Here is an 18,518-nt window from a genome sequence, read left to right on the forward strand (position 1 = left end):
TCCGTGCCTGCGCCTGCTTCTTTAGCACCGAAGAGGATACCTGCTGTACTGCGCTCGCTGGCGCTCGCCTGACCTTGGTCGTCATGGCTTGCGTCATCCGAACCTCACGAGGTGAGGGCTCACATAGAAATCTCCGCTTCTCAGGAACCAGCCTAAGGAGGCCGCTCCTTCTGAAGGTCTTGGCGTCGTCCGCCTCGCGAGGGTCTTACGTTGTTGATGCTGAAGATGGGTCGTACCAGGCCGTCGATGGAGCCACGCCGTGGGCCGCAGGCAGGCAAGTCTGAGTACCCTGGTCCCAAAACGCCGACAAAGGAATTAAAGAAATAAAGTCTGCGGTTTGCCGTCCGACCAAACCCGGCGAATTATGGTCATGTTTCTCTTTGATAATAACTCTTTTCCCACTCACTATAGCAAGAAAAAAACTGAGGCACGTGTACGTGTAAGCTGATCACTATCTACACCCCAAATCCAATTAATATGTTTTTTCATGCGTTCTAATTTTTCTGTTATTTAAAATGTTTTTATGCCTTCTGAAAAATGTTATGTAATTTTAAAAACCATCCATGCATTTAATTTTTTTATGTAGTTTAAACATAGTGTTCACGTATTAAATAATGTTCATACAATTTGAAAATTGTTAACCCTTTTCGTAAGAAAAGTTGATGTAATTCTAAGTGTTCACGTGCCAAAAATTATATTCATAACTTAACAAATATCCATGCTTCTTTAATATAGTTCATGTGATTTAAAAAGTGTTTATGTATTTTAAAAGAACATTGATACATTTTTAAAAATAAATATAGAATTTAAAAATGAGCTACTGTATGAGGGATGGTGTATGGACTAGGTGTGTAGGTCGTAGCTCGGGAAGGGTGGCCATCAAATCCAGGTTGATGAGATTAGTTTTAAAACTATTGATCATTCACTTGAAATGGCATGGTTCAATGGCCGGTGTGCATGCGGTGCTTGAGATCATCATCTTTGGGATTGATCAATTATGGACGTATTTCGAACACCGTAATCGTGGCCAGTTAAACGGCGACATAGATGATGCATTGTGTTGAAATAGACAATGTGGACCTGTGGAGATGTTTTTAGGCGTGCTTATTATGCTAGGAGTTTGTATTTTTTTTTCATTACAACGCACGGACATGTTTGCATACAAAGCTGCCACCAGAGGGCCGGCGGTTGAAACGAACGAATGCAAAAACGTTCTGCACTGCGTCCTTGCTGGGCCGGCCCATCAAGATTGTCCAGAGAGCTCAACGGCCCAGCTCCCACGATCCGAGAGGAAAAAGGGTCGAGAGGAACGAAAAAAAAAGCACGAGACTCACGCAGCCTCCTCGACGCGCCGCCGCCGGGTCATCGACGCCGGCGTCCCTCCTCCGGCAAACTAGCCGGTAATTCCGAGTCTCCCCCTCCCCTCCCCTCCCCACCCCGTCCAGTAGGATAGCGTACGCACCGCCAGCGCTGAGCCCCGCCACGGCCGCGGTCGTCGCCTTCTTGATTTGTTTGCTTTGACGGCGCGCTGGTGGTGATGCGCGGCCGCTCTGCTTCTGCCGCCTCCGATAGCTTCTCCTCTTATGGCTTAGGTAGCTTCTTCTTTCTCACGGCAGCGGTAGCGTTCTTGGCATCTGCTGATCTGTTTGGTTCCACCATTGCCCCCCTCTTTCTTTCTTTCTTTCTTTCTTTCTTTCTTTCTTTCTTTGTGAAGGATCTGCTTATCTAGCGATTAAGTTTATTAGTAGTACTTGATGGAACCTAGTTCTTGGTTAAGCAGAGACGAGTGTGTATTTGGACAGTGTTAGCTCATACTACATGGCATCTTATCTTTATCAGTCAGAATTCCCCCAAACTTCTTCAGCTTTCTAGCCTAGTAGTTCTATTCTGTCAACTGATGATAGACTCCGTATTTGTACATTGCTTCGCACTGGTAATTTGTGAACTGAAAAGTGGACATGCAATCACATCAGCTTAGCTTCCCTTTGACTCTAGTTCTGCTAATTATTCAATTTGATTAGCTTAGCTTGAGGATTACATAACAAAACCATCTTCGTTGACCATGATTCATTCAGCATCTGAGATGGGTTTTCCGTGGTTATTGAGAGCTGCTTATTAGGAGATTCGATATAAATAAATAATAGCTTCTGCAAATACATGAGACAGAGTTACAATACCAACATACTGCTAACTGCTGCCCATTGTGTTTGTTTGCCTTGTATCTGAAGTAGTCCTGCGGTTGCCTTATTTAATATCTAGTCTTTCTAAAGCTCACACCAGAGCTATTTAAGTTGTAAAGATTGGATTTTTAACTCTAGTACTGCTATTTTGCACCATCTTATTTCAGAATAACAAATCCTGCCTACCAAACAAGTTCTTTTTGTAGAAAGGGGATTGAGGATGTGAGGGGTTTGGGGATGAGAGGGGAATTATGGGGATGGGGTGGAAGGGAGGAGATCACCAAATCCCCTAGGGGCTTGAAGACCCTTGCCAAATGAGACCTAAAGGTTGTAACTTGTAAGGGAACACGAGTAGCCTCCTTTAGGACCTTCGTTGGAGCAGCCACCCAGTCTCCATCTTTCCGTTGGAGGCGCTGCCCCTTTACCACCTTCTCCTCCGACAAGTACAACCCCACAAACCCACCTACGACTTTCTCCACGAGGTACAGCGTCTGAGGCTAAGATGATAGATCCTACTGTTCGTTCCTGACTGTAAACATACTAGCAGGCAAAAGTGTGTTGTAATCTTGTTCAGAACTTCAGATCTGTACAGATGAGAATGGTGATTTATGTGTGGTGGTCGAGGGGATAGTTACTTAGATTCAAATTGATTACTAATTAGTATCATGGTCTCATCAGTTTCCATAGTTTTTAGAGTCTGCCACCAAATGACCATACCGTAGGCAAGTGGTTCCCGATCCTGTGCGGCCCATCGACGCCCTCAGATCTGGCTGCCACGCACCCTCCTCACCGCCCACAACACTCCAGCCGCTGTGACCTCCCCTCCTCGCTTACAGCACTCCTGTGGCCGTCCTCTCCTCGTCACCCCTCACCCCAGGTAGCTACTAGATTCCCGGAGTACCTTGGCACCGGTATGGGAATGAGGACCGAATAAGTGCAGCTTCTATACAGAATTAGCCATATCGAGTGCTTGATTTTTGTATGGTTAATTCCATGGGTTCTGTTATATTACGAATCAGTGCCATGTGTCCGTCATTCTCTGTTCTTAGTTTTCCAGTGGATATTTTTTTAGTTCCAATGGATCATCGTTATTTAGTCTCCATCTTTGTCCACTGTCGAAATTTTTGCACTGTGTGTAGTCTTCTATTTTAGTCTTCCCCCAATCCTTTTTTACTAAGAAGTCTAATTAAGTAAGGCGGCCAATTATTTCACATGGATACCCAGACATGATTCTATTTGTTTACCATTCTATATAGTTTCAGAACATCATAAGGAAAATAGATATGAAGAGTGAAGCAGTCTTTGAATGCTGTTTCTCGTCTCGGCTAACACGGACCACATTTTTTATCATTTGAAGTTTTGAACTAAGTAAAGTGCATGCCAATTTAGTTCACTGGTATGTATGGTCTTGCTCATTAACCCCAAAGTCTGAAACTTGAAAATATTGAACTCTGAATCTTGTTTAATCTCTTCGGTTGTACAGTACTGATGTTGGGCTCTACCTAACTCCCAGGTTGATTTTGTTGAACTATGAAGCTTGTTTTCCCTCTTCAGTTGTTACTTTCACAAATTTGTACTAGAGCTTTAGTCTATCTAGTATCTACTGCACAAACTTGTACTGGAGCTTATGTCAATTATTGCAGAAAATTTGTACAACAGCTGTAGCATATACATGCCAGGACACCGGAAGCACAAAGTCTGCATTTTCCTCCTATCTAGCCTTGACGCAAACAGGCTACAAGATTAAAACAATAGTTTGGAACACAAAACATTTAAGTGGCAGCAACTTTAGATACAACACTGACATACATACCACTGGGAAAGCTGTATCTAACACCTATTTTATGCTGTTGGATACAGCTTAAGATACGACGCACTGGAAGTGCCCTCAGTATAATAATCTGAGCATTCACTGGCATGCATTATTAAGATTGTCCTCATATTTCCATCATGGCCAATCTTTCCCGAAATATGTGTAGTATCATGCTGTGGTCCATTTTAGTAGCCATCAAGATTCAAGAACACTACAAGAAAACTAAATGGAGAATGGCTGAAGGATAAGCTTGCTAGAAAGTGATCCTTATAAAAGTAATTACCTACTAATTAGTGAACCTTGTGAGAATATGTGCTTCATAGTTTATTTTTGTTTAAACTTATTCAGAAATTTAATTTTGTAACACTATGTTTGGATAGCTTATAATGTTATTTGTATGTATGCTCACTTGTGCTTAGCCACACCTCCTCCTTCCAGATCTGATATCTCTGTTGAAATAGGGCTTGTCCAGTAGCTCGTCCTCTTCTAACCCAAGCCTCTGTGCCAGCAGCAGCAAGGAAGGTTAGAAGAGTTAGAGCAACTCCAACGGGCCGACCCAAACGGACGGCGCATTTGTCCGCTTTTTGTCCGTTTGGGTTGGCCGCCCGCCCGGTGTCCGCCCTGTTTTACATTTGGGTCGGCAGTGCGCCCAACGCGCCGACCCATTTCATGTCCGCACTCAATTTTTAAAAAAGGCCCGCGGCCATAGATCATGCCAGCGGCCATGTCTCATGCCGGCACCATGCCAGCGCCGGCATACAATGCCGGCTTCAAAAAATATCACCACACAGTTCATGTTGGCGCACTCGCCAGCGGCCGGCACACATGCCAGCACACAAAAAGGGGTGTGACTTGAGTTCGACCACGCCATCGCGGCCCATTGGTCATGCCAGCACACAAGCTGGCATACAAAAAAAGGAAGGCGCTCGCCGCCACGAGATCACTCGTCGGTGAACTTGAGCATGTAGGCCTGCACCTTCTCGAACCACGGCCTCTTCCTTGGCGTCACGGTGTTGAGATCCACCTTCGATGTCGCACTCGTCCTCTTCCTCTTGCCCGTAGTCGTCCGGAAACTCGTGGTCAAGTGGGAAGCCGTCTAGGTCCATGCCGACCTGATCACGCATGAAGGCCACCTGATCGGGATCGTAACCAGCGGCCGGCGTGAACGCCCCTCGACCGGCCTGGCTTTGTGTCTCGTCGGGATCGTAGCCAGCGGCCGTCACACCACCTTCGAAGATGAGGTTCTGCATGTAGTCCTCGTCGCCGGCGGCCGGCATTCCGTCGAACAGGTTGCGGGCGTCCGGCATCTGCCGCGCGCGTTTCCTCGCGCATCCAGATGACGAGCCACCGGCCACCGGTGTGGCGTTGAGGTCGATGGGCGCGGGCGCGGGCGTGGAAGGCGCCACCACGCTCACATCGGGCGAGCACTCCTCGGAGAGGCGGGAGGCCTGCGGGTACACGTGGAAGCCGGGCATCGGGGTGCAAGCCGACGCGCGGGGCGAGTCGGGCAGCACCATCCGAGGGAACGCAGATGAGCCGGTGCTGGCCGCGGCCACGACGGCATTGACGAGGCCGTGCTAGCTAGGGTTTACCCTAGCAATTAGAGCGCCTCCCTCGTTGCCGTGGCGACGCGGGCGTTGGTGACCTCCTGTTGCGCGGCGGCGGCGACGGCGGCAGCCGCGACGGCTTCATCCCTCGCGTCCGCGGCGTGCCTCCGACCCTTCCTCTTGGCCGACTCCCTTGCCTGCTGTTCGGGCGTCAGCGCCTTCTTTGGCTTGGGCGCGGCGGGGGTCTTGCGGGGGGCGCGAGGCTTGCCTTTGCCGGAGGGGGCGGTCGTCATGCCGGACGAGGCGAGGGAGGCGAGGCCGGCGGTGGCGTCGAGGTCGAGGTCGTCGTCCATGGCGGGGGTGGGGCGGGAGCGCGCGCGGGCGGGAGGGTTTTGGGGAAATGGAGGGAAATGGTGGAGGTTGCCACCGACCAGCGGGCCCGGGGGGAGGAGTAGGCGCGCGCGTCCGTCTCGTGTCCGCGCCGACGCAAATCCGGCTCAAAAATGGGCCGGGAATGGGTCCGCATGCGGACGCCAAGCGGACGCGCGTCCGTTTGGGTCGGCGCGTTGGGCCGACTTTTGTGTCCGCGCTGACCCAAACGGACGCCAGCGGACGAAATGGGTCGCCCCGTTGGAGTTGCTCTTATCATTCCTTCTGATCCATATTCCTTTCGTATTTCTGTTTTTTCTTGTGGTTCTAGGAATGCGGCTATGTCTCACATGTAAATCCATTTCTTGGTTGGCAGTTAGAAGCATGGAGCCCGAAGAGAAGCCCAACCGGCCGCCATCACGGCTGGACTGCATAAAGTACTTCAATGCACTATGGTCCTGCTACTCGCCATTCCACCAGATGCAGAACTATTACCGCTACGGGGTTTTTGACAACTGCTCCAGCAAGTGGCGCGATCTTGTCGACTGTCTCATGCTCAGGACGAAGTCGAGGGCGGAGGTAGAGGAGATGCTCATGGCGCGGGAGAAGGCCAGGCCGCACTTCTGGACCTACCGGACTGTCGAGGAGGCGTCAGCGAACTGGTGGAAGATGTACAAGCACAGGGTGATGATGTCGTCACCGCCAAAGACTGCAGGTTCTGCTGCGCCTCCTCCCAAACCTGCTGCACCGAAGAAGCGTTGATTGTGCTTTTGGTGCGCTGTGCTTATAACCACCGGTCTTTGTTCAATCTTGAGTTACCCTGACAGGGTAAATAATTGGAACCCTGTATGGAAGGATACCCTAATCATGTTCTGTAAAGCATGGCAGGCAACTGAACGGTGGTTCTTATGCTATTTTTTGCACCAGCTATGTTAGCTTTCTGCCTAATTATCAGGCATAAATGTTTTGGTTTGTGCTGTGGTGTGTTCTCATTACTTTTTAAATGCAGACTAGTCAATTTCAGTTCAAATGTGGTTAAGAATGGGTATAAGATCGGATTGCCAGATTTGGTTTGCTTCTGTTTCTTGATATATTTTTTTTTAGATTTATTTCTCAGTGATTTCAGGCTGCAGACACCTGGATTAGAACTGATGGAGGCAACAGACCATGCTGCCACCACTGCCCTCGATGGTAAGCAAATCCATATGTGACAGTGTTGCTTTTGTTATCTTATGAAATACCGCACCAGGTTCTGCAAGCAATTGTTCTGTGTACTGTCAAGGAAAAATTTACTCTGTCTGCAGTATACCGACTCATTCGAAGTTAGAAGACTTAGATTATCTCTTTGAACATAGTTTTTCATATGTAAGTGACTATGTTATCTACTTTTGCGTTTTTCACATGCAAGTGATTCGTTTTGATGACACTTTAATTGAAGTGATCGCCTAGATTGTGCAATCCACTCCAGTAGAGTTATCATATTTTTACATTTCCGATCGTAATAAACAAGCTATACATTTTTATTCATTCCCTCGCTGGTTTTTCGTCAGTTTAGTTGTTTTTCCTGTGTGGCGAATTCATCTAACTATTGCTGCTCCTCTCTATGCAGTGTGCCTGGCTAATGCCGTACCGCCGATCCCGTGACCGGAAGCATCATCAGTTCCAGGGCCGTCGACCTTGAACCAGGGACACCGGAGGGCTCCGGCTGCTGTCAGCCTCTTGCTGGGGTTGCAGGTAAGGAGGCCCTTCAAGACATGGAACCCGTGCCACGACAGCAGCTCCTCCGGGAACAGCTCCCGCAGCCGGTCGTGGCGCCGCACTTCTCGCTGCCGTGCCCGCCATTGCCGCACCTCATCAGCTCGGAGCGCGGACTCGAAGTGCTGCCACGTTTTCTTGCCCGGCGCGCCGAGTACATCGAATATCTTGCCGATCTGGCCCATCGTCTTTTCCCCGCTGAACAACTCCTCGCCGGAGAGCATCTCTGCCATGACGCACCCGAGCGACCACATGTCGACGCCCTCGTCGTACTCCGGCTTCTCCAGCAGCATCTCTGGCGCCATGTAGGGGACCGTCCCGGCCAGCCCGTACGGCGGCTCTGCCTTGGCCGTGGGCATCGCCAGCCCGTAGTCGCAGAATTTCACGACGCCGCCGGCTTCTTCTCCGATGAGGATGTTTGCAGTCTTCATGTCCCTGTGAATGATGCCGCGCTCGTGCATCGCCGCGGCGCCCGTGAGCAGCTGCCGCATGACCCGGCGCACGTCGGCCTCCGGGAACGCGCGGCCGTGCTCTTCCACGTGCCTGTCCAGAGCATGGAACAGGCTGGGCCCGACGTAGTCCATGACGAGGCAGTACTGCTTGGTGCCTGGGTCGCGCACGACGGCGTGGAGGCCGACGAGGTTGGGGTGCCCGCGGCACGCGGCCAGGATGCAGGCCTCCTTGAGCAGCTCGCCGACGTTGGGGCGCCTCGCGCCGCCGCGCGCGTGGATGGTCTTGAGGGCGACCGTCTGGCCGGTGTCGCGGTGCTGCGCCATGACGACGCGGCCGCTGGAGCCCTTGCCGAGCCTGCGCATCTGCTTGTAGCAGCGGGTGCTGCCGATGCCGGCGTCGCGCTCGCGCCGCCTTCTCCCTTTCTGGCTATGCAAGTCCTTTGCGTCGTCGTCGTGGCAGGCATCGTTGATCATGGCGCATATTGCCTCGACCAGCTTGCCGCTCATTGTCCCCGCGGCGGCGTGGACGTCGATCATGGCGAATATGTCGGCTACTCGCGCGGCCGTCATGATCGTCGTGCCGGCGGTGCCGGCGGAGGGAGGCGTCAGCGTGGGCTGTGCTTCTGCCAGCCGTAACCGAACCCACAGGTTCTTGAAGATTACCAGTATTCCCAGTGATATTTCGACGAAGATCCATAGAATTCTGCAGGTTCGAAAGGAACGAATCCCACGGGCTGGACACGCCTTGCCGGCGTGCTCGTCGCCGGTCATGGTGCAATCGGCGCCAGCTCCCGTAAGCGAGGCTACGTGAGAAGGAAGGTACGGGCGAGGTTCAAGTATACGTGGGATGGGAGGGGAGGCTCGTGCCGGGCAAGTATAACTGTATAAGCCGTCCTGTCCGGTGCCGTACGTCGGTACGTGCGCGCGCAGGGCGAGGTTCGAATATTGCTCGGCCATGAAGCCGTCGATCATGGCTACTATAGCTTACAAGAAACCATCAAACCAATACATTAAACTTGTGAAGATGCGCTCCATTGTTGCCTAACCTAAAACGCACGCCAGACGTAATCGGAGCTACACGCCTCTCCGGCCGGAGTCCGACTTGGTGAGGCTCCGAAGCCTCCCCAAGATCCTGACCTTGCCCTCCCACCCGCCGAACCCCTTCCTGCCTTTCTTCGTCGGCGACTCGTCGGAGAGCTCCGCCGCCGAGTCCTCCCACTGGAGATCGTCGGCCGCGTTCACCCTGGCCTTCAGCTCGGCCGCCAGCTCCGTCACCGCCGTCTCCGGCTCGTCTCTGTTCCTCAGCAGCACCTCGCCCACCTCGGCCGGCGTCATCTCCGCGCCGTCCCGTATGCAGCCCTCCGCCGCGTCGAGCATGTCCTGGTCGCCGACGCCGGCGCCCACGTACCGCTCCACCAGCTCGCGCATGGCGTGCGCGCCGCACGGGCCCAGGCGCACGTGCACGTCCATCCTCCCCGGCCGCAGCAGCGCCGGGTCGATGCCGTCCACGTGGTTCGTCGTGAACACGATGATGCGCTCCTCGCCGCAGCACGACCACAGGCCGTCGGTGAAGTTGAGCAGCCCCGAGAGGGTCACCTTCCCGCGGTGGTTGTCGGCGCCCATGACGTCGTCGTCCGAGTCGGACGAGTCATCGGAGGCGGCCGCGCGGCGTCTCTTGTGCCGCCTCGTGGAGGCCAGGCCGCGGTCGCCGGTGAGGTGGAGGGAGCAGTCGATGTCCTCGATGACAATGAGCGAGCGATTGGTCGTCTGGATGAGGAGCGCGCGGAGGTCGGCGTTGGTGGTGACGCGGGTGAGCTCGAGGTCGAACACGTCGTACCGGAGGTGGTTCGCCATGGCGGCGATCAGCGAAGACTTGCCCGAGCCAGGCGGGCCGTGGAGGAGGTACCCGCGCTTCCACGGCCTCCCAGTCCGGCGGTAGAACTCCCTCCCGTCGGCGAACGCCGTGAGGTCGGCCAGGAGGCGCGCCTTGAGGTCCGGGTCCAGCGCGAGCGTCTCGAACGTGGACGGGTGGCAGAACGGCACCGACGACCACGACGCCGAGCCGCGCGGAGACGCAGCGTTGGTGTGCAGCCTCCTCGCCCGCGACGAGCGCTCCAGGCTGTCCGCCGCGGCCGCGAGGTGCGCCAGGTACGCCGGGAGCACCGCCGCGGCGTGCCTCTTGGGGAGGCGCAGCGAGAAGGACCGGCGCTCCTCGAGCGAGTCCTGGAGCGTGTCGGCGTGGTGCGTCCACACGGCGCGGTGGCCGTTGAAGGCGTCGGGCACCGAGTGGTTCGGGGACAGCGACACGGACGGCGGCGCTGCGGCCGCGCAGGCATTGCCGTAGACGGAGCGCGGCAGCGAGAGCGTGAGGCGGGGAGGCGAAGGGGAGGAGAGGAGCAGGGAGCGGTGAAGGTAGAGCTGGACGTGGCGGTAGAGCGCATTGGGCTCGACGGCGGCGGAGCCGAGGAACTCCGGCACGTCGAAGTAGGAGTAGGGCGTGAGCGAGTCCTGGAGCGACTGCCAGAGCGAGTGGAGGAGGGAGAGGAGCTGCGTGGGGAGGACGTTCTGCAGGATGGTGAGGAGGCCCAGGAGCGACCACATCTGCGACAAGAACTCCATTACTGTGGGAATGGAGCTTTCAAGCTCAGCTTTGCTGCTGCTGCTCTGCTCACTTGCTTGATGCTGCCACCTTGGGCTTTGGGATAACAGCGTAGTGTCACTGGGGTTTTGGATTATCTTGCAGTTGTATGAAGCCAGGTGAAGGAGCGTCAGTTATAAAGAGAGGGGGGAGGGTCAGAGGAGGAGGATGGAAAGGATCAAAAGGTGTGCACTGTTACAAAAACTTTTTTTTAGCCCTGAATGACAGCATGTATGCATGCACCAAAAGGTAGATAGGATGGGGTAAGAAAACTATTTGAATCATAACACTTGTCACTAAAATTGTGTTGAAATGTGCTTTATAAAGGTCTTTTTAAGGCAGTCTAATTAAACTTTAGCTATATGTAGGTCACCTGATTATTAAATATGGATAAGTCAATTTTCAGATCGTCGAGTTTTTTTTTCCAAGATTTGTGCTACTTTTTTTTTCTTTTGTTGTTTCATGGCTTCTTAGGCTAATTTTGATTTGCTCCTGTTTGGAGTAAGTCAATTATTTCGTAGGTTGGATTTTGACTTCCCACTGTTTGGGGTAAATTGACTTTTTCTTAGGCTAAATTTTTGACTTGCCCTTGTTTGTGGTAAGTCGATTTTTCTATTGGGCTTGAAGCCCGTTACACATTGCATGTTTTTTTGTTTGTATGTGTTTTTGTCTATGCTTTTCTTTATATATTTTACATTTTTTATTACTTGGGTATTTCTTGCATCACTTTAGCTATATGTAAATCACCTAAAATTGTTTTTCGCCCAATTGCTTTTTTGGCCGTCGACTTTTGCTTTAAGATTCGTGCTCCTTTTTCTGCTCTCTCTCTGAGTTATTTTAGGCTGTTTTTTTTCGATTGGCCATATATTTGGGTCGGTCAGTTCCTTAACGGGTTGATGCCATTCCCTGTGCGACCAAGCCTTCCCCTCCATCCCTTTTGTTCTTTTCTGTTTCTTTGTTTTCATTTGTTTTTTGCTTTTTTCTTCTTTATTAGACAATTTTTTTTCTTTTCTTTTGTGGTAGTTTTGGTTGTTGGTCGTGGCTCCTGCATGCATGGATAGTAGTAGCTCATTTGAGCGCTCGATCATAGGATGGGATAGTGCACATATTCCACATTTTTCATGCCATAGCTACCAGTTTTCTAAAACCTGCCATGCAACTATCACAAAAAATTCAAAAATTTGCCATGATTCACTTAACTACCTTTTCAATAATTTGCTATCAACTAGAAAAAAATCCAAAGCATTTCCTTCACTGCCATGTCACTTTTTTTAACCTTTTTCTCCTAATTTTTTGCCATCATCCCTAGAACAATTTTTCCTTTTAGCATGACAACATACATCATTTTAATTTTTATATTGTCATGTCCCTTTGTACTTTGTTTTCCTAATTTACCATGAACCAGAGAACACTTTTTTCCAAAGCAAGTTATGCATTTGCCTTGACCCATAGATCAAATTTCTATAAAAATTGCCATACCACTTGTACCTTCGTTCTCCTAAGTTTCCCCTGCTTGGAAAATCTAGGTTCACAAGCCTGGAAAACTGTACGGTAAGCAGGGTCACAAACAATGCATTTTGTGCCAAAGGAATACACCAGTTTTTCCATTTCTTTGTTCTATAATTTTGAATGCCTCATTTTTGCCATGTGAAATCTTTTACAGGGAAAATCTCCCCCTTATCTAAATGGCAATCATTTTTTTTGGTATATAGCAAATTGCATGTTTTTGCCATGGAAAAATAATTTCACACACCACGGCAAATTAACTTTCTTATCCCCTAACAAATAGTTCACACACACCATGGCAAAATCAATTTTCTGTTTAAGGCACTTTTATGTAGTTTGGGGTCATGTCAAATTAGTTGTACACATGTTGGCAATTATTTTATACATACCATAAGGGAAAATCCCACTTTTTTGTACACCCCCTGACAAATTAAACTTATTCGCCATGTCAATTACTTCATTACATGGTAAATTCTTGTTTTTAATTCTTTTTAGGTACCTTTTCTTCTATAGTTAATTTGTATCCACAGCAAAAAAATTGTATACAAGCTGGCAAGCATTTTGTACATACATACATACCCCTCGCAAATTACTTTTGCATGTAATATTGCATATTGTTTTTGCCATGGCAATTAATTGCACATACCGTAGAAAATTAATTCTATATACCATGGAAAAAAAATTCTTACAAACCATGCCAAATCCATTTCATATGGAAAATTTAGGATATTTTTATTCCATCATACTTGAAAATTTTGTTTCAAAATCTTTATTGGTCTTTTTTTAGGGGTCAGTAGTGCCATTTTTCAGCATGTTTCTAATTTTAAGAACTCACTAGTTTTAGGCATGTCAATTTTCTTATCTAGATCATGGTAATTTTATTTTCAACGTAATGACAAATTTATTAATTTTTGTGCACTTTTCATTTATTAAGTTCCAGGTCCTGTCACACATTAACACTTTGTATAATGTTCTTTGGCACCTTCTTGTTTATAGAGCATGACAATTATATTTTTAGAAGCATGGAAATTTTTATATCTAGATCATCGTAATTTGTTTTTATTAATTTTATTATTTCGATCATGGCTATTTTCTATGTGTATTTTTTATGAGAAAGAAAATATAGAATGTCAATTTTATTATAAATCATGCAAATTTTATTATGTAGATCATGGTAGCTTAATTTTAAACGGCATGACAAATTCATTATTTTGATCATGGTAATTTTTTGCGTCTAACTTTATGTTATGAAAGAAATATACATCATAGCCATTTTTAAGAGCATGAAAATTTTATGTTTAAAGGCATGGAAACTTTTGTTTTCATACTATCATGGCAATTAAAAAAAAGATAATTATGGTGGCACCATTAACACTATTCCCTCTGTTCCATAATTTGAACTAAAACCACGACAATAATTGTGGGAAGAGGGAATATATATTTTGTTCACCAGATAAAACAAATTATTATAACATGGCGAATTAGTTATTTGTAGATCTATGGTCCAAATTTGGAAAATCCATTGTACTTAATCAATTCTCAGTCTACTAAGGCGTAGACTCTTTTGATAAACTTTATGGTGGTTCATTTACTTTGACACATCTTGTTAATTCAGGCCTGTGGCAACAATTCCTTGTCCTGTGATCTCTTAACAAATAACAGAGTGATACGAACTGCGGGAAAATCAGAGCCGTACCGTACCAAGAGTCACCAGACTAGCCAGCCAAGAATTCCACAGCCCAAACTCCAAAACGGTAGCTCGAAGGCTCGATTCGCATAATGTACACGCGACGATCTTCTCTGGTTAAACAAGAATGGAAGAATATTTCGGCCGTGGGTCGCCTGCAGGGTGGAAGGAGAGAAAGGAGCATGCAAAAGAGCTTTAGAAAGCGTCGGGAAGAGGCCGGGGTAAGGTGCAGCTCCTCTTTCCCACACGTTCTTTTGCTCCTTTGTCATCTTTAGGGAGAAGGGTGGTGGCGGGCGTCTCGGGAACCGGGATGGACGGCGTGGTGGCGCTGCCGGCCGGCCCAGCCAGCCAGCTAGCCGTGCTGCTCAGAAAAAGGTGGGGCGCACGGTGGTCGTCCCCGGCCGGCCGGGACGAGATCTCCTACCGCATAGAACGTTCTCTTCCACCGCTGACACCGCACCATTCCCTGTTCCCGGCCAGCGACCCAGCGCCACTGGTAGATAGTCTGGTACTGGCTACCCTGGTGTCTAGCTGAACAGGACGACTGGATGAGGTTATATTATCGTTACTATAAAGTTAAGTCATTTATTTTGGAATGGAGGGAGTAATACTAAGTGCACGCATGATTTGTACGTACGAAATTTAAGTGCACTAAGCGAGGCACTGGATGCAGTGTGCATGTATACCATGCATGGCACCATGTCCACAGCCCACAGAACTGTGGAGATAATCACTAGCTGCAATGCACTTTGTACGTGTGGATGTCACATGGGAATCAACCTCACACGAAGCGTCCGTCCGTTTCGAAAAAACGACGATCTCACACGGAGGGGGAATCATTGGATTCTCCCGTCGGGACGAAAGACAAAAGGCCAGGTTTGTTATTAGGCGCTCATCATCGTATTCCCTCCCTCTCTTTAGCCAAAGCAGCCACGGCAGATTAGTTTAGGCTTGCCAAAGCCTGGGGATTAAAGGCCCTAACTGTCTTTTGCAGCTGATTTTGCAGCTGAGCTGAGGTGAGCTGACGGAGGGGGTGCTCGGACGGAGGCGGACGCCTTTTGTGTGTCGGGGGAGGGAGGGAATATATGCCAAAATGAAAACCCATCATTGCGGGGCGGGCCTTTCCCGCGCATGCGAGTGCGTGCGGCCTGCCTTTTTCTCTCTTTCGCAACATGGGCCGAAATTCGCAGGAGCTTGCTTGACATGCCATGTCGATGGAAAATGAGCTTTAGCGATGTTATCTCCACGCTGAAAAAAAAAGTTACGTTATATCTCATGATCATCTGTCTACATTATCTTATTTTCAAGTCACTGTGTTTTTTTTTTGAGTTTTTTGGTTGAGATGCATTACAATAATCTGTTGCTGATTGTTTCTGAGATAGCTAACCGCTCGTTCCAAGCGTTTATTTAGTTGAAGCCACTATGTTTCAGACATGATTTTTTGGCGACAGATTTCTGACAAGATTTACATGACTTCATCCTATGAGCCAATGATTGGTGAATCGATGATCTTACCATCAGAAGATGTTTTTGCGCGTGCGTCTAAACACTACCCCCTACTCTAGTTTTCTTTTTTGTGTTTTGCTTTTCATCCTGTTTTTCCTTAGTTAACCGGGTAACTCTCTTCTTGTATGAAATGACAGAGTTCCTGCCCTTGGCTCGGCAAGTTCCTCAAAAAAAGGGGGAATACTTCAAAACCACCAAAACAAACGTTAGGACAGCACGGATTTAGCACATCTAGGTTCGGGGCTCACGAAGGATAATAACCATTGTTATTCCGCAAAAAGAAAATGACCATAATTTTGTGTGCTCTACTGCTCGTGTGTTGATCTCAAGGCAGATTACTATAAAAAGATTTACAATTAGCCAATAGTTGAAGCTGTGACTTCCCATCTAGGCCTTGTTTGATTACACCCCCTCCCAAGTGGATTAAAGAGGACTGGAGGGGATTTTGGCTTGCAGAGGATTTAATCCCCCTCAATCCCTGCCAATTCCCATCAATTACCTGTCAACCGAACATGCCCCTAATGTTCTTGGAACTACTAGGTTTGTGTTGCTCTCATTGGTCCAATTGATCTCAATTAATTCCTCGTCATCTTAGGCATGGCCCTTCGACTTCTTATGTAGTTGGTCGGCGATATATCAGGCACATATTCCTCTTGGAGACAACGTCGTTAGGCTTAGGGATAAATTTCCCTAGTTTGGGGGATTTCTCACTACTTGTGAGTATTTTCCATATTTTCTCAGATTCCTGTTCAAATACAGCCAGCTGCTCTGAGTATTTAGAAGGCGCATATTGTGTAAGGATATGTCCATCTAGCATCTATACAGTAATTTTACACTACTCGCCGTCCCAATTTTTTTAAAAATGTGGTTATAAAGGTATACTATCAAGTTACTCCAGTGTGGTAAAATGTACACTACCACGCACTCATGTTTCAGATCAACCGTGTCTGTTTTGTTTAGAAGTGATAGGGCTCTAGTCGTGTAGCTAGAATACAAGCCGTAGGGCACCTTTGTTTTTGTCTAACAACTTTTGTGCCATCTTTGTTTGAGGAAACACATGGTACTTTACTTGAAAGGAATTTTCCTGCGTGCATTCGGTTCGGCATCTACGTCTGGTATTCTCTACGTACACACATATGGCCGAGGATCAGATTTCGAGTCCCCCAAAAACCTTGCTTTTCTGAGCGTGCAGACTTTCTTCTTTACTTGGGGACCCTTTTGAATTGCCTCTTTTGTGCAAACTTTTCCTTTCCTTTATTTGAAGCGAATTATGGCGACTTTAGCCGAATATGATTTCTCATGACGAGTTGATAGTTCACTCTCTCTTTTTTTCACCAGAATATGTTTAATTCGTGAGACATGTGGTAAGCATTGCAAACAATTTGAAAATTAGAATATGTTTAATTCATCTGTATAAAGATGCCAAAGCTGCGTGTATGCAACAAATAGCAGAGCCAGTAACCGCCTACTCCGTACTATTCTCGCTCTCTTAAGGCTGAATCAGCAAAGGCTTTCACTCCGCAAAAAAAGGGCTTTCACGAAAAAAAAATCATGTCCCCAATCCTATCGGTTAGAGGCAGGGCGCCCTATATCCCGCTTATAGCGAGATGTAGGGCAGCCGCGCCTAAAGGGAGCGTTGTCATGGGCCGGCCTTTGCCTTTGAAAAATAATATTAATCAAGCATTTGAAAAATATATAATGTGTATAGAAAAATGTTTACAAAAATAAAAAATGTGTATTAATTTTTTTATTATGTATTTCATAAAAGGGCCATTTGCATTTCTGTTCCTAACTCGAACCACCTAATCAGATATACCCCTAATTTGAAAGCCTGCTAAAAAATGCCCTTCCGCCGTCATGTGCCCTTATAGAAATGCCCCTCCGAGCCGTTTCCGTCCAGTCAAGGCTGTTTGACCGCTAACGTGCCGTTTCTTTGACATTTTTGCCCCTCCTTCCTTTCATATAAAAAAAATCCTCCCTCTCTCATTACCTCTCACTCTCACTCTGCCTGACATGTGGGCCACAGGACCCACTGTCAGGGGTCAACGCCGGTCCTTGCGTGCCCGTGCGTGAGAGGCTGAGCTCGCCGTAGGGGGCGGATGGCCGCGGGAGGAGAGCGCGACGCACGCTGTGTAGCCGCGTGAGGCACGGCAGGCATGCTGTTCGCGGGAAGAGGCCGCACGGCCGAGCTAGCCGAGGTCGGTCATGGCGGTCTGCTTCGGGCAGTGCGCTCCGGGCACGGAATCGAGTGCGGGAAGATTGAAGTAGGGGCGTAAGCTTTCCACGATGACGACACGGTGGTCGGGTAGGTCAAGGGTGGATCGGGGCAGCCGAATTTAGGAGGGGAAGAGCGACGGCCGTGGCGGATCTCGAGGTCCCGTGCGTCGTGTATAGGTGGCCCCAAGCCCGATTGAACGTGCAGGCCGGAGGAGAGGCGCAAGACGGAGCTCATAGACATGCTCGTACCTCTCTATCTGGCCTCCGGCCACGGTGGCTAGCAACGACGTCCTTGGCAGAAGCTCTGGACGCTCTCAGGCGTACTCCGAGCACTCGTTACAGGGGACGAGGAGGCTTGGGGAGTGGGCTGAATGGAGTTGCAGATCACGTAGACCACTAAACGCTCGTTGGAGTGGCACGGGAGCATCGGCTCCGACGATAGCTACGGGCGGCAGAGTTGTGTCGGAACCGTCCCCGTCCATGGCGCCGCCATACGCCGCCGTCCGCCTTGACCTCCACCCCCTGCCCCGCCAGACCACCTAGAGCCTGCCCTGTGGCCCTCACATGCAGGCGCGCCCGGCCCTCGCCGGCGACGGCCACCGGAGCCGCCAAGCCTCGCCATGACTAGGCAAGGGCCGGTGTTGACCCTGGCAGTGGGTCCCATGGCCCACATGTCAAAGAGAGAGAGGGGGGCTGTGAGGGAGAAAGTTTTTCTATTTTTATTATGTCGGCTGGGTCCACTTGTAAGTGGTAGAGAGGGGTGAGTGAGAGAAAGAGTTTTCCATTTATTATTTAGAGGAGTTGGTCCTACCTGTAAGTGACACATGGAGTCAGGGGCAAATTGTCCA

General features: G+C 49.1%; 2 protein-coding genes across 2 annotated transcripts; both read right to left on the reverse strand.

Moving 5' to 3' along the window:
* Window positions 1–7,386: 7,386 nt before the first annotated feature.
* LOC120961843 (putative cyclin-dependent kinase F-2) lies at window positions 7,387–9,088 on the reverse strand. The gene has a single exon (XM_040389750.3). The coding sequence runs from the start codon at window positions 9,086–9,088 to the stop codon at window positions 7,511–7,513; it is 1,578 nt and encodes a 525-aa protein (XP_040245684.1). The 3' UTR covers window positions 7,387–7,510.
* A 12-nt stretch (window positions 9,089–9,100) lies between these two features.
* LOC109773882 (AAA-ATPase At4g25835-like) lies at window positions 9,101–10,944 on the reverse strand. Its single transcript, XM_040390422.3, has one exon. It carries the CDS (start codon window positions 10,733–10,735, stop codon window positions 9,191–9,193), a length of 1,545 nt encoding a protein of 514 aa, XP_040246356.1. The 5' UTR covers window positions 10,736–10,944; the 3' UTR covers window positions 9,101–9,190.
* Window positions 10,945–18,518: the final 7,574 nt, after the last annotated feature.

The sequence above is a fragment of the Aegilops tauschii genome, chromosome 5 (assembly GCF_002575655.3).
Source record: "Aegilops tauschii subsp. strangulata cultivar AL8/78 chromosome 5, Aet v6.0, whole genome shotgun sequence".
NCBI classification, from domain to species: domain Eukaryota; kingdom Viridiplantae; phylum Streptophyta; class Magnoliopsida; order Poales; family Poaceae; genus Aegilops; species Aegilops tauschii.

Excerpts from the sequence above, each read along its gene's own strand:
- LOC120961843 (XM_040389750.3), bottom strand. The coding sequence starts at position 9,088 with ATGATCGACGGCTTCATGGCCGAGCAATATTCGAACCTCGCCCTGCGC.
- LOC109773882 (XM_040390422.3), bottom strand. The coding sequence starts at position 10,735 with ATGGAGTTCTTGTCGCAGATGTGGTCGCTCCTGGGCCTCCTCACCATC.